The sequence below is a fragment of the Amphimedon queenslandica genome, unplaced genomic scaffold (assembly GCF_000090795.2).
Source record: "Amphimedon queenslandica unplaced genomic scaffold, v1.1 AMPQUscaffold_13234, whole genome shotgun sequence".
Lineage (NCBI taxonomy): Eukaryota > Metazoa > Porifera > Demospongiae > Haplosclerida > Niphatidae > Amphimedon > Amphimedon queenslandica.
This window is the reverse complement of record NW_003546530.1, coordinates 2053-15619: the sequence shown is the minus strand read 5'-3', so window position 1 is coordinate 15619 and position 13567 is coordinate 2053. Positions and strand designations below refer to the sequence as shown.

Sequence of the window (13567 nt, the reverse complement as noted above, 5' to 3'; positions counted from 1 at the left end):
AGGATTACTATCACTGTAACAATACAGAATAATGGAGAAGACTTTTACAATCCTTACCTGAACATTACTATACCTAAAGCTAACTTGAAACATGTGGCAAATGTAAGTGATGCAGAAAAAATGGAGATAGAAAATATACATGTACTTGTATAGTTGGGCATTCAGATCAATAAATAGAGCTCGAAGTAGAGGGATGAGCGGCTCATGTGGCAAAGTAATTAGCACTTGAAAAAAAATTTTATTTAATGGACTTTTTGTTTTATGTACAAATTAATCTATTTAATGCATTAAAAGCCGACATAGTATCTAATATTGTTCCTTGTACAGGGAATTTCATCAAAAATGACTAGGAAGGAAGTTTTTATAATTTCTTTTGATGCATATTTATGCGCATGTGTTGTGTAAGGTGATTCCAATCAAAATTGCAAATTTTTAATTTGCTTAAAATTGGTCCAAAGTTCCTGAACTATAGTGCAGGGTTGTTTGCCAAATTTTTCCAACAATTAAAAGGAGAAAATTTTCTATTTTTATAAGTTTTTAATACGTATAAATGTACATTGCATTGTAGAAAGCTTGAGGTGACTCCAATAAAAATAAAATTTTTATAAATTTTTGAAATTGCTCAAAAATTAGGTCAAAGTCACAAAAATTAGGTCAAAGTCACTCTACTATAAGTACAGGGTCGTTTGCTAAATTTCACAAAAAATGAAAAGAAAAAATTTTTTGAGTTTTAGATTTTTTTCCTGATACATATACATGTTTTTACGTTTTGTATCAACTTTGAGTTGATTCTGATCAAATTTAAATTTTTTTATAAATTCTTAAAATTGTTCCAAAATCAGGCCAAAGTCCCTGTACTATAGTACAGTGTCAGTGGCCAAATTTTGGCAAAAATTAAAAGAAAAGAATTTTCCATTTTTATAATTTTTTCTGATGTATATACATGCATTTATGCTACGTTTAAGGTGATTTTGATAAAAATAGAATTTTTTATGAATTTTTTAAATTGCTCAAAAATTGGGTCAAGACCATGCAATGTAATGAGTGCCATGTAGTATAGAGTTTTCATTTAAAATGGCTACAAGAGAATATTCCATTTTTGCTACATTTACTTTGATTTTTAGACTGAAGATCAATGCAATGACACTTCTATAAATTCACTTGTCTCAACTGTGATCTGTGTCAATGTTCTTCCTTCAATACTCACCTCAAGGCACGGCCCAATAAACTATGTCATTAAATTAGATGTAGTAGATATTGATGGTAATGTGGATAGCCTTCCCATTAAAGTATCTGTTAAGAATCCTGATGAGACTTACAGTCGAGAAGATGTGGTTAATAATAATAAAGTGTATTTGAGTTTAGATGTTGTGGCCATTTCTACATACAGGACTGAAATGTGAGTTGTAATTAAGTTATTTATAGTACATGTATATACCTTTCATTTTGTCTCTTTCATGTGCTATTTTTAACCTAATCTAAGCTCTGGAGTTACAATTTGTACATGTACATGTAGACTTTTAAAATTATTTTAATTACTTTTCTTGTTGTAATCTATTATCATGTACTTTTCCATAAATGAACAAATCCTAAGCCAAATTCAATGTAAGTAATGGAACAATTTTAGAGTAAATTTATGAAAAAGTGAAGGTAGCATTTTTCAAATGCTGAATGACATTATTTAACGAGTGGATAATTTAATCATATTATAATACTCTTCCTAGTCTGTGGTCTGCAAGGCAGATATATTACAATGGAAGTGGCTCTACTTTTATTAACAGCATTGCCAGTTCACCTGGATCACAACTCAACCTAACAACTGCTTTGTTAAAAACACTTGGAGCTCAAATAAGAAGTGGCATAATAGCAATATACATACTAGCCAGGAGCAATGAGAATGAAAAGTACTTCTATCCAGCAAGTATAATTGTAAGAGCTATGAATGAAGAAATATAAGTTTGTTATAGTTAATTATATATTTTTCTTTACAATAGGCAAGTAATAATGTTTCCTGTGATGAGTCACAACTCAGTTCTCAAGGTTTCACGTATGTAATGGACAGACTGCAAATGGACACTGGATCTAATGAACATAAGAGATCAGCAGGTGGACTTCATCCTGGTCTCAATACTAGACAGTCAACTACTGGAGCAAGGGTGAGCTCTATTATATCATAATTCCAGTGCATAAAAGCCTATTGCTGGCTTACTTGGTAGCACTTGATTTTGTGTGATATTTAAAATAGCATTATAATGCTGGCAATTTCTATCACCAAATACTATACTACAATGCATCTACTTAGGCAAATATTACTGACACACATGAGGTCAATATTACTTCATTTTTTCAGGGTTGCGCTGGGTCAGGCACCACTGGCTGTATTACTATTGTATGTAACTTTACTTCATTGAAGGAAAGAATTGAATTGACTATCACTGGATATTTGAATGAAAGATTCTTCAATGTAAGTAAGATAGAGTGAAGAGAGAGAGTGATTATACAAACTCTATTATTGTATTGGCAGTAATGTATTGGTGATTTTGCAGCCATGCCTATGTGTACAATGTATGTGACTCAGAATCATTAATTCCACTATGACCAAATTGTTATGCTGTTATGTTGCATATTCATGTAATTTTAGGGTAAAACTGAATTATACCAGTTGTCAGCTTTTGCTCAAGTTAATGTCACTGATGGATCAACCTTCACTTCAAACGACTCTATCACTGAAGCAGTGGTAAGGAAGGGGAGAAGAACATAGTGGGGGATGATGAAGAGTGGAGATGAAAGAAAATGATAACGATATATTGCACCTTATACCCAACCACATTCTGTACCATTTTCTTTTTTCTTTTTAGAGTATTATTAGTGTGATAAGACTAAATGATAATACAGAGGCTGAGCTAGGATTACCATGGTATATTCTTTTATTTCCCAGTCTAGCTGCTCAGCTAGTCTTTGTCATAATCCTGACACTACTTTGCTTTGTAAGTACTAAGTATAATGTAATAATGATAACAGCCTTATAATTTTCAATTCCCAACACATAGAATTAAGTAAATTTTGAGCTAATTCTGCTTATATTTTTCTGAAATATGAACATCAAATGAGAACGCCGGCAACAGTGTTTGTTTTATCATTAATTTGAGAAGAGTGTATTACTTCTGAGATCAGTTAAACTGTGACTATTTCATGCAGTTTCTATTCCTTTAGTTGGGTTTCTTTAAAAGAAAGAAGTATCATAAAGTTGAAGTGGCTGGAGATGAAACACTAACATTTGAACTTAGTCCATTGGAAATAGTTGGAGAAGAGAATGCAGAAGTTGCTCCCCAAATTAACTAGATACATAATACTATATTTGTCTAATCTTATCCTTTATTCTTTTTAGTATATACATGCACTCTCAGTCATAAATGTTTTTTAATTTTCATTATCATTAGAGAATAATAATTTTATGGCGAGCCCCACCCAGCGAATTATTATTACATTAATACATTGCTCTCACCAGCCTCTCACTTCATAGAAGCATAGATAGAAGGGCATGAAGGGGTTCTCTTGTAACATCAGGAATCAGAATGCATCTTAATCTTGTTTCGATCAATCATCTTATTTTTCTGTTCCTCTTGCGCTGTTCTGATGGCCTAGAGTCAATAGACGTACTTCAACCTATCACTAAGATATCTCCTGCTAGGAGAGTGGGTACTACTGATGACTCGTTTGGATATTCAGTCACTGTGCATCAACTGTTTGATAGTCCATCTGGTATGAGCATGGAAGATATACTTAACCAAACTCTGTGAGTGTCTCATACTTGTATAGCCAAAAACTTTAGGGGGATTGATTTTTGTAAATCAAAACATCCCATGCACCATCTAGTTGTACCATTATTATTTTCATGAATTTTAATTTTGCAAATTTGCAAAAATTCAATTTCCTCAAAACTTTTTGACTATATAATATAAAAACTTACAGGCATGAAATAGTCACCAATATTAATTGTGGTTTACGAAGGCCGCTGAGTGAGTGGAAACTAATTCCATTGATTATAAATTATTATATTCTTTATAGGATTATGTATTATATACAATTCAGAGCCATTTCAAATAAAATTTGTAACTAGTCGCCTCTCGTAACTCCTATTTCCCCAGTTAGTCACTGGTATTTTGACAGCTATGGTATGCAGTTTGTTATTCTACAAGTATCTTTTTTCATCACTATTATGTTTTCTTTATCTCATTGTTTTGCATGCACAGATTAGTATTACCAATAATTATATTGCATGATGCAAAGCCTTTCTCTTGTGTTGCTACAATAACTGATTTCACTACATGTAATTATAGTAGATGCATTGATTAAAATTTGAATGGGGGGAATGTGTCTACTACAGATCGAAATGTTAATTGGTATACATGATTATCCAGGCTAATTATTTGCACTATAGTGTAAACTATAAACTTTGTTATGCATGCATCAGGCTCTTGTTTTTGTTAACTTTCCTTCTTTCTATCTTATACATTTCCTTACAGTATAATGGTTGGTGCTCCTCATGGTGCTTACCCAGGTGGTCTAGAATATACTGAAGTACCACCAACTAACTTATCATGTCGTCAGTTTTATTCATCCAACTCACTTCCTACCAACATGGAGGACATACTTGCTTGTTATAATCAAACTGGTATGAATTATAGGACAGGACTGGTGTATCAGTGTTCACTATCCTCTGGGTCTTGTACTGCTCCTCTTGGTAATGGAGACCCTGAAGCACCTGATGGACAACTGTTTGATAGAGTTGGTTAGAGTACCATTCATTAAGTATACTGTATCATTCACTTATTGTTCATTTAGGGGATATTGATGCATTTTATAATGTGGTCAGTGATATTTATTATGACATATTTTTTATACAAAACAAGGAAGGACAGCAGATGGGAGCTACAGTTTATAGTGAAGACGGATATTTTATAGTAACTGCACACAGCTACACATGCACGCATGCACACACACACACACAATTATTACATGTACATGCAGTAATGTTAATTGCATCATACATGTAATTCATACAAGCACCACGGCCACATAGCCTCAAGCATAGGCTGCATAGCCCCTAATAATGGCTGCCCAAGCCCACACTTTGTCTCCAGTATGGCTACCTAGGACTATATTACACTCACAAAGGAAATACATGTACATGTAGGTGAGTTGCCATATACAAACAAAGACCATATCCATAAAACCACAGAGCCTATACCAGTTATACCAAGAGTACATTATTCATGCATGTACATGTACTACACAAACTTGGTATCAGCCTATTAAAACAACTCTAGTTTAGGACTAAAAAGATTACTTAAAACTTGCTTGACCTGACTGAAGTGGATTTGGCAGAGCAGGGAGAGTTGAAGCAAAAAAAAAACGTTTTAACCTGCCACATCTGGCAGACTGTCACTTCCTTCAGAGGGTCACGTGAGAAAAACCATACCTCTAACCACAATGACTAACATGCATAGACAAGCAAAAATAATGGTAATAAAAATTAATTGTAGCCAAACCACATAAACAGAACTGGGACAAAAGACTATCTGATTGTGACCTTATAACAAGGGTCAATGGGTGGGAATCACTAATCATTCTAATTGAGGTGCACCCCCAGTGCTAGGCTACGGCTATGGTTAACTGGGTTAAGATATATGTTATATTCATCAAAAAGACACACTCTTTGTCCTTGTTCTCCTTTTTTGTACTTTTATTCTTTTTTCTGTCCTTTTTGCAAATAGGCATGTGCACCATTGTGGGAGTTTATTGATCTTCCTACTTACGAGATGTCTCAGCCGAGAGGTCAATGTGTTTATTCTGGTCGTAGCTTAAAGAATTTCCTCAGAATAAAGCCATGTTGTAAGTCTATATTCACTGTATTCTATATTCATAAAATCAAAATCTACAAAATATTTGCCAGTGCATGACAACTCACTTGGTATTTTGCTATGGTGATATAGCATGAGGTTTTTATAATTAAATTTTAGCCTTTTTTAAAAAGGTATGATTTGCCACAATAAGTCAGCAACAAATTAAAACTCTACAGTGTTTATGTACCATACAATTGATGCAGGGTATAGCCAACTAAGCATTGTGTTTATCAATTGATAGTCAAAAATGGTATCAGTACTAATCAATTTGGCGAAGGTTTCTGTGAAGCTGGATTTTCTGCTGGTATATCTAGTACCCCATTATCAAAAAGTGTGAGTCTTTTTATATAATTTTCATTAATTTTATTTCATTTTTAGAACTTCATTGGCCCAGTTCTTATGATAGGTTCACCTGGCAGAGATTTTAGTAGAGGAGGAGTGTTCTATTACAATCCATTGGATACTCTTAATGATACTTTTATTCGTCTAGTTGATGGACGAAATATGACCTTTTATTTAAATTCAACTTCAACTGTTCCATTGGATGGTAGCTTAGTAGCACAAGCACCTACTGTTAGGGCATCAAATGGAGAATTTCTATCAGGTCCAACCAATGTACCAAATGAAAGGCTTTCATACTATGGTAATATTTTTGCTCCTGTCTTAAATCTATTTATACATGCAAAAATCTCCAATTTTCCTAACCTTATTCTTTACATTGTTCCATTTCATACTTGTTGTTTTAGGCTTTGCTCTTGCTAGTGGTTTCTTAACTAATCAAACAGTTAAAGGTATCATGTGTACACATTTTAGAATATGTACTGCAGTAACTCTTGTAATCTTAATTTGCTCTCTTCTCATCTTATATTTTTTATCTTTTTTCTCTTTTCCAGATGTAGTTGTATCAGCTCCAAAGTATAATCGAACTACACAAGTTGGAAGGGTAAGATATACCTATCAATAAAATTAGCTTATACTGAATACTCAACATGACTTCATATAAGAAAAAAGTAAAATTTAAGCCAGTTAATTTTTGCTAACTGGAATAACCTAAGACAAAGAAGTTGGTAATTTTTTAATGTCATGAAACTTTTTGTATAAAGCTACAATTATCTTAAAATATCTTAAAATATAATTCAATTACTGTATAGCAGGTTTATTTCGAGGATAATAAATTTTGTATCCAGAAGTTCTCGGAATTGATTTTGTGAATTTCTACTATTCTGCCATCTTGTACCGTATTAAATTGATTTTCAAGGAATTTAATTTTGCAAATCTGGAAAAATCTGCAAAATTCGCAAAATTTGTTATCCTCAAAATGAACCTGCTGTACGGTATATTATTGTTATTAGGTTTATATTGTTACTAATCCTTCTAAAGCTCCAACATTATCCATTGATGGAGATCAGGTATATACTCATTTATTATTTTCATTATTTTATTATAATTTATTTGACACAGTTTGGTGAACAGTTTGGATATTCAGTTGCAGCAACAGATCTTAATGGAGATGGGTATAATTCATGATGACATTGTTATTTTTGATGTTTTATTAAAAGCAGTTTATGTAGCTTTAAACTTTTATATTTATTTCACAGTGTACTCTTCATACACACCTTTGCTACTTTTACTTGTATTTTTATTCTTTCTATTTCCTCTTTTATAGTTGGGATGATATTTTGGTAGGTGCTCCATTTTACATTGACACAGCTAGACAGCATCTTGAGTCTGGCCGAGTAGCTATTTATAGAAATGATGGAACAGTAAGACATTGTTAAGAGAAAGAGAGAGAGGAAGGCAAAAAATTATACATGGAGAAAGAGAATTAGTTTTACAGTCATTTCACTTTTTATAGGGCACTGGTAATTTTGAGTACAGTGGATCAGTGTTTGGTCAGACTAACTTTGGCTGTTTTGGAATGTCTCTAGCAACACTTGGTGACATTAATAATGATGGATATAATGGTTGTAATTAATGACACAATAAATAATAATTATATTGTCTCTGTAGATTTTGCAGTAGGTGCTCCATTTGATGGTGATGGTGTTGTTTATATTTATTATGGACAAAATGTGAATGGATCTATTGTTAATACCACCATACAACAAGTACAGGATATTGACTATTTAGCTAATGTATACTTTATAGTCATTATACATAGCCAATCATTAAGCTTTCTGTAGTGCTATTTCAGAATGCTGTCTTGTTGTTTTTAGGTGATAAATGGTACAGAAGTTGCAGGTCAAGTCACTAATCTTACTTCAGTCAGTTCATTTGGGTTCTCTCTCTGTGGTAGCACTGATATTGATCAAAATGAATATAGAGGTAAGCCTTCAATGGCCTTGAATAAATCAATTTAAGTATTAAACCGATATTTAATGTTAATAGTATTTTCGATTTTAAAATCCTTTGTTTCTCTTTTTCATCTTTTTTTCTTTCATCAGATCTGGTAGTTGGTGCTTTTGAGTCACAGAGTGTATTTATATTACGTACTATACCAGTTGCTGTAGCTAATATCAGTTTTGTTGCTAATGTCCCCAGTGTTGGTTTAAACACTTTTGATTGCTCATTTCAAGGAGTTGTTCAAAGTACATGGTGAGAAATACTCTAAGAAGTATAGTTTAATTCTGGATTACTTAGATATTTGCATTTGAAAACTACTAATTTCTTATAAATACCATGCATTGTTCTTTTCTAAAAATTGACTCCAAAATGCTCATAATTTAGCTTGAGATCACAAGTATTATTGTATTTGGCTGGTATATTAAACATTGATATTAATACCCTTTTTTAGTTATGTCTCTTGTTTAGTTTTCAAGTTAATGTAACTTCTTCTTACACTGGGAAAGGTCTAGCACTAGGATTCAGTAAGAATTTGAGTACATGCAGACAAATAATTAAAATAATTGTAGGTAGTCATAGGGGTAGGAACAGGGGGGGGGGCGGAGGGGCTTAAGCCCCCCCAACTTTCATTGAAGGGGGGCTTAGCCCCCCCAACTTTAAGTGATATACATGTATCACTATTATCAACACTATAGACTTTAGTTTAGGTAATCCTTATATGTGTGCATATTGTGTGATGATTCATTTCATAGAACATTTAATAGACTATCTTAACTTCTAAGAACACACACTCTTATTATTTTTTTCAGAAATACACAAGGCTCTACTTCTTTATTTAACAACTCTGTTAACATCAGCTTCAGCTGAGCATAGATTTTTGACGTTAAGGAGATTAAAAAACTACTTGCACTCCACAATGTCACAAGAGCATCTTAATCATGTTGTTATTTTGCATACACACAAAGAATTTACAGATGATTTACACATTGAGGACATTGCAAAGGAATTTGTTACATTTAATGAGCATAGACGCCAGTATTTTGGACAATATTAATTCAGTACATGCTATATATTAATGATCAATTGTTAAATCATGCTCCTATGATTGTAAATAAATAATACCTTAGCCCCCCCAACTTTTAGTTTGTTCCTACCCCTATGGTAGGTACTACTTATGTTTTAAGTGAGGTCAGAGTGTCAGGTTCTGCTGGTCGTCTGTTCTTTGACAATCCTTCATCATCTTCAATAAGACATGGTATAACATATACTGGAGTTAATGTAATAGTGACAGATACTGTTGTGGTCTATGTGAAGGTATAAAATGAATAATGTTGAGTGTCTGTATTTTTAATTAAATATCTTTTCTTTATTTACAATGAAATTATAATACTCTAATTTTACACTTTCTCTTTCTCCTTTTTTTAGAATACAACTGATTTTGATGATCTTAAGTTGAGGATTCAGTTGGAGCAGATACCGCGAGAGAATACTCCAGTGGATACTAACATTAATGTTACTAGCTCCTCACAGTCTCCTATTATCCAGTCAAATTCTTTTCAAGAAAGTGTAAGGATTGCTATTTTTCATTCTTGAGGCATTTTTAATAATGCAAATGTGTAGTGATGTTGTAGACCAGACATTTCAAAAGCAACTATTACAGCTAATTTTAAAATGCCCACAACCTTCAGAATTGACTTAAACTTTATGTGCCATTTAAGAATGTATGTATCAGAAAAATTCTGTATTAATTATTAGCAAGAGTAGATGAATTATGTTTAGCTGTTTATAGATACCTATTCAAAGGAACTGTGGACCAGATGGTGTTTGTGTTCCTGATCTTGTTTTAAGTGTTTCTAGTGTTGTGTTTACGTAAGTATGTCTTAAGTATATTAATAATAATTTTATTAAATAAGATGTCGTTTGTTTAATCCATCAAATTATTTTGCAATCATTAGTTTACCGATTTACATTGATAAAATTATTCTTAAGGTCTGATGATGGTACTGTCTACAGCAGGATTGATGCTGGTTTAGTAAGCAGGATTACTATCACTGTAACAATACAGAATAATGGAGAAGACTCTTATAATCCTTACCTGAACATTACTATACCTAAAGCTAACTTGAAACATGTGGCAAATGTAAGTGATGCAGAAAAAAATGGAGATTGAAAAGAAAGGAAGCAATGCTTGCCCTACTAGTTGGACAGGCATGCAGATACAATAACAAGAAGGATGATTGAATAGCTCATGTAGCAAGACTAGTTAGCTAGCACTTTAAAATTTTATTTAATGGACTTTTTATTTGCTGTTTATTATTTTATGAATTCATTGCATTGCAAGCAGACATAGGATTTAATAATGTTTCTTGTAGAGGGCATTTCATCAAAAACAAATTTTTTCTGATACATGGGAATATTCCATTTTTACTACATATATCTTAATTTTTAGGCTGAAGATCAATGCAATGACACTTCTATAAATTCACTTGTCTCAACTGTGATCTGTGACAATTTTCTCCCTTCAATACTCACCTCAAGGCACGGCCTAATAAACTATGCCATAAAACTAGATGTAGTAGATATTGATGGTAATGTGGATAGCCTTCCCATTGAAATAATTGTTGAGAACACTGATAAGAAATACAGTCAAGAAGATGTGGTTAATAATAATGGAGTGTATTTTAATTTAGGTGTTGTGGCATACAGAACTGAAATGTGAGTAGTAATTTAGTTATTTTATAGTACATGTACATACCTAAGTTTTATTTTGTCTCTTTCATATGCTATTTTTAATCTACATTATAGCCCAAATTTTGGTGTTGCATACAATTTGTGTATGTGCATGTACATGCATGCTTTTAAAATGATTTCAGCTATACTAATTTTGTTGTAACCTATTATTGAGTACTTTCCAATAAGTGAACAAACGCTAAGCCAATTCATTTCAGAAAAATGATTAAAAGTGATGGAACAATTCTAGAGTAAATTTATGAAAAAGTGCTAATATCATTTTGCTTGCTAATTGTAATTTTTTTCTAGTCTGTGGTCTGCAAGGCAGATATATTACAATGAAAGTGGCTCTACTTTTATTAACAGCATTACCAGTTCACCTGGATCACAACTCAACCTAACAGCTGCTCTGTTGAAAACACTTGGAGCTCAAATAAGAAGTGGCACAATAGCAATATACATACTAGCCAGGAGCAATGAGAATGAAAGCTACTTCTATCCAGCAAGTATTATTGTAAGAACTATAGAAAGTAGATGAATGGAGAAATATAAGTTTGTTATAGTTAATTATATATTTTTCATTACAATAGGCAAGTAATGATGTTTCTTGTGATGAGTCACAACTCAGTTCTCAAGGTTTCACATATGAAATGGACAAACTGCAAATGGACACTGGATCTAATAAACGTAAGAGATCAGTAGGTGGACTTCATCCTGGTCTTACTACTAGACAGTCAACTACTGGAGCAATGGTGAGCTCTATTATATCATAATTCTAGTGCATAAAAGCCTATTGCTGGCTTACTTGGTAGCACTTTATTTTGTGTGATATTTAAAATAGCATTTTAGTGCTGGCAATTTCTATCACCAAATACTATACTACGATGCATCTACTTAGGCAAATATTATACTGACACACTTGAAGTCAATATTACTTAATTTGTTCAGGGTTGTGCTGGGTCAGGCACCACTGGCTGTATTACTATTGTATGTAACTTCACTTCATTGAAGAAAAGAATTGAATTGACTATCACTGGATATTTGAATGAAAGATTCTTTAATGTAAGAAGAACGGAGTGAAGGGAGAGAGAGTGATATAAAAACCTAATTATTGTATTGGCAATCAATGTAGATCTATTTGTGATTTTAGCTATGTATGCATGTATGTGACTAAAAATACTTAATTCCATAGAATTTCTCATTGCCAAAAATATTCTGCTGTTATAATTAATGCATATGCATACGTCATTTTAGGGTAAAACTGAATTATACCAGTTGTCAGCTTTTGCTCAAGTCAATGTCACTGATGGATTAACCTTCACTTCAAATGACTCTATCACTGAAGCAGTGGTAAGAAAGGGGAAAGGAACATAGTGGGGGATGATGAGAGAGGAAGAGAGATGGAGAGTAGTTGATATGATATTTTGCAACTTGTACCCATTCAATTTTTTCTTGTTAGAGTATCATTAGTGTCATAAAGCTGAATGATAATACAGAGGCTGAGCTAGGATTACCATGGTATATTCTTTTACTTACAAGTCTAGCTGCACAGCTAATTTTTGTCATTATGCTGACACTACTTTGCTTTGTAAGTATATAATAATGAAAACAGCATAATTTTCAACTCCCAGTGATTACTGTAACAATTTAATTGACTTTTGAGCTGAGTCTGGTTGTATTGCTTCTGAGATCAGTTCAACTGTTTTATTGCAGTTTCTATTCCTTTAGTTGGGTTTTTTTAAAAGAAAGAAATATCATAAAGTTGACGTGACTGGAAATGAAACATTTGAACTTAGTCCATTGGAAGCAGTAGGAGAGAATGCAGGAGCTGCTCCGCAACTTAACTAGATATGTTTGTCTAGTCTAATTTTTTTACTTTAGTGATTAGATCTAGTATATACATGCACTCTCAGTCATAGTTAATGTTATTTTTTTGATTTCCTTTCTTCTCCATTATGTTTTTACATTAAGATTTCTGCAACACTAGAATGTAGTCTATTTTTATTTTATTTTATTTTATTTTTATTTATTTTTAATTTTTACTTATTTTTTATTTTTAATGTTTACTTTATTTTATTGTTAAATTTTATTTTTTAAATTTTCATTTTCATTTAAAAATTTTTTTAATTTTCATTTTTATTTTTAAATTTTTTAAATTTTTGATTTAATTATTTTAAATTTTTAATTTAATTTTTTTAATTTTTAATTTTAATTTTATTTTTTATGTGTTGTATTAATAAATTAAATTTTAATTTCATTATTTAATTTTTTAATTTTTTAATTTTTTAATTTTTATTTTTAGAATTTTAAGTATATTCATTGTGATACTGTACATAAAGTAAAATTTTCTTGCTGCCATCTTGCAGTTGGAGTCCCACTTCTAATGGTTGTTCATGCATACCATAGTATGTAGTATCGATGGTTTATGGAGTGATCTAGTCTTGCGTAGCCATACCCATCTCCCTTTTATAAAATTTTGACGGCCATCCAAATGTCAAAAAGGGGGATGGGTCTGGCTATGTGAGACTAGGAGCAATTGTGAAAAGAGCTTATTCTTCAAAGACTCCTGTATTTGTGACAGCAATCTT

General features: G+C 32.2%; 3 protein-coding genes across 5 annotated transcripts in view; all 3 read left to right on the top strand.

The window, feature by feature from the left end:
* The window catches only part of LOC109584191 (uncharacterized), a gene marked incomplete at its 5' end in the record, with an annotated part of 17616 nt that extends 14212 nt beyond the window's left edge, over window positions 1-3404 (top strand). Inside the window, 8 exons of the mRNA XM_019999840.1 lie at window positions 3-102; window positions 1125-1399; window positions 1725-1929; window positions 1995-2156; window positions 2351-2464; window positions 2642-2737; window positions 2859-2987; window positions 3214-3404. Of these exons, the coding sequence (XP_019855399.1) occupies window positions 3-102; window positions 1125-1399; window positions 1725-1929; window positions 1995-2156; window positions 2351-2464; window positions 2642-2737; window positions 2859-2987; window positions 3214-3342 (1210 nt within the window). The remainder of the gene's footprint in view (window positions 1-2; window positions 103-1124; window positions 1400-1724; window positions 1930-1994; window positions 2157-2350; window positions 2465-2641; window positions 2738-2858; window positions 2988-3213) is intronic.
* Window positions 3405-3514: 110 nt separating this feature from the next.
* Window positions 3515-5157, top strand: LOC109584190 (uncharacterized). Its single transcript, XM_019999839.1, has 4 exons — window positions 3515-3796; window positions 4527-4792; window positions 4846-4964; window positions 5068-5157. The coding sequence occupies exons 1-4, from the start codon at window positions 3576-3578 to the stop codon at window positions 5155-5157; spliced, it is 696 nt and encodes a 231-aa protein (XP_019855398.1). The 5' UTR covers window positions 3515-3575.
* A 19-nt stretch (window positions 5158-5176) lies between these two features.
* Window positions 5177-12967, top strand: LOC105313747 (integrin alpha-PS2-like). 3 transcript variants are annotated; one of them, XM_019999847.1, is made up of 25 exons: window positions 5177-5197; window positions 5778-5895; window positions 6148-6239; window positions 6285-6549; window positions 6653-6697; window positions 6800-6849; window positions 7259-7315; window positions 7368-7420; window positions 7573-7669; window positions 7762-7870; window positions 7917-8014; window positions 8123-8231; window positions 8351-8501; window positions 8718-8773; window positions 9415-9563; window positions 9675-9815; window positions 10039-10118; window positions 10239-10389; window positions 10699-10964; window positions 11289-11493; window positions 11570-11731; window positions 11928-12041; window positions 12234-12329; window positions 12439-12567; window positions 12708-12967. In XM_019999847.1, exons 2-25 carry the CDS (start codon window positions 5823-5825, stop codon window positions 12825-12827), a joined length of 2868 nt encoding a protein of 955 aa, XP_019855406.1. In that variant the 5' UTR covers window positions 5177-5197; window positions 5778-5822; the 3' UTR covers window positions 12828-12967. The 3 variants fall into 3 exon arrangements, with proteins under 3 accessions (XP_019855406.1, XP_019855407.1, XP_019855408.1); XM_019999848.1 differs by lacking the exon at window positions 5177-5197 and having other exon boundaries at window positions 5761-5895; XM_019999849.1 differs by lacking the exon at window positions 5177-5197 and having other exon boundaries at window positions 5825-5895; window positions 6110-6239.
* Window positions 12968-13567: the final 600 nt, after the last annotated feature.

What these genes read in the sequence shown, in the direction of transcription:
- LOC109584190 (XM_019999839.1), top strand. Translation starts at nt 3,576, where the DNA reads ATGCATCTTAATCTTGTTTCGATCAATCATCTTATTTTTCTGTTCCTC. An exon ending in ACAACTGTTTGATAGAGTTG is followed by an intron (nt 4,793 to 4,845) that starts GTTAGAGTACCA and finishes TTGTTCATTTAG; the next exon opens with GGGATATTGATGCATTTTAT. An exon ending in GTGAAGACGGATATTTTATA is followed by an intron (nt 4,965 to 5,067) that starts GTAACTGCACAC and finishes AATTCATACAAG; the next exon opens with CACCACGGCCACATAGCCTC.
- LOC105313747 (XM_019999847.1), top strand. Translation starts at nt 5,823, where the DNA reads ATGTCTCAGCCGAGAGGTCAATGTGTTTATTCTGGTCGTAGCTTAAAG. An exon ending in GTTTCTAGTGTTGTGTTTAC is followed by an intron (nt 10,119 to 10,238) that starts GTAAGTATGTCT and finishes ATTATTCTTAAG; the next exon opens with GTCTGATGATGGTACTGTCT. An exon ending in TGCTGACACTACTTTGCTTT is followed by an intron (nt 12,568 to 12,707) that starts GTAAGTATATAA and finishes CTATTCCTTTAG; the next exon opens with TTGGGTTTTTTTAAAAGAAA.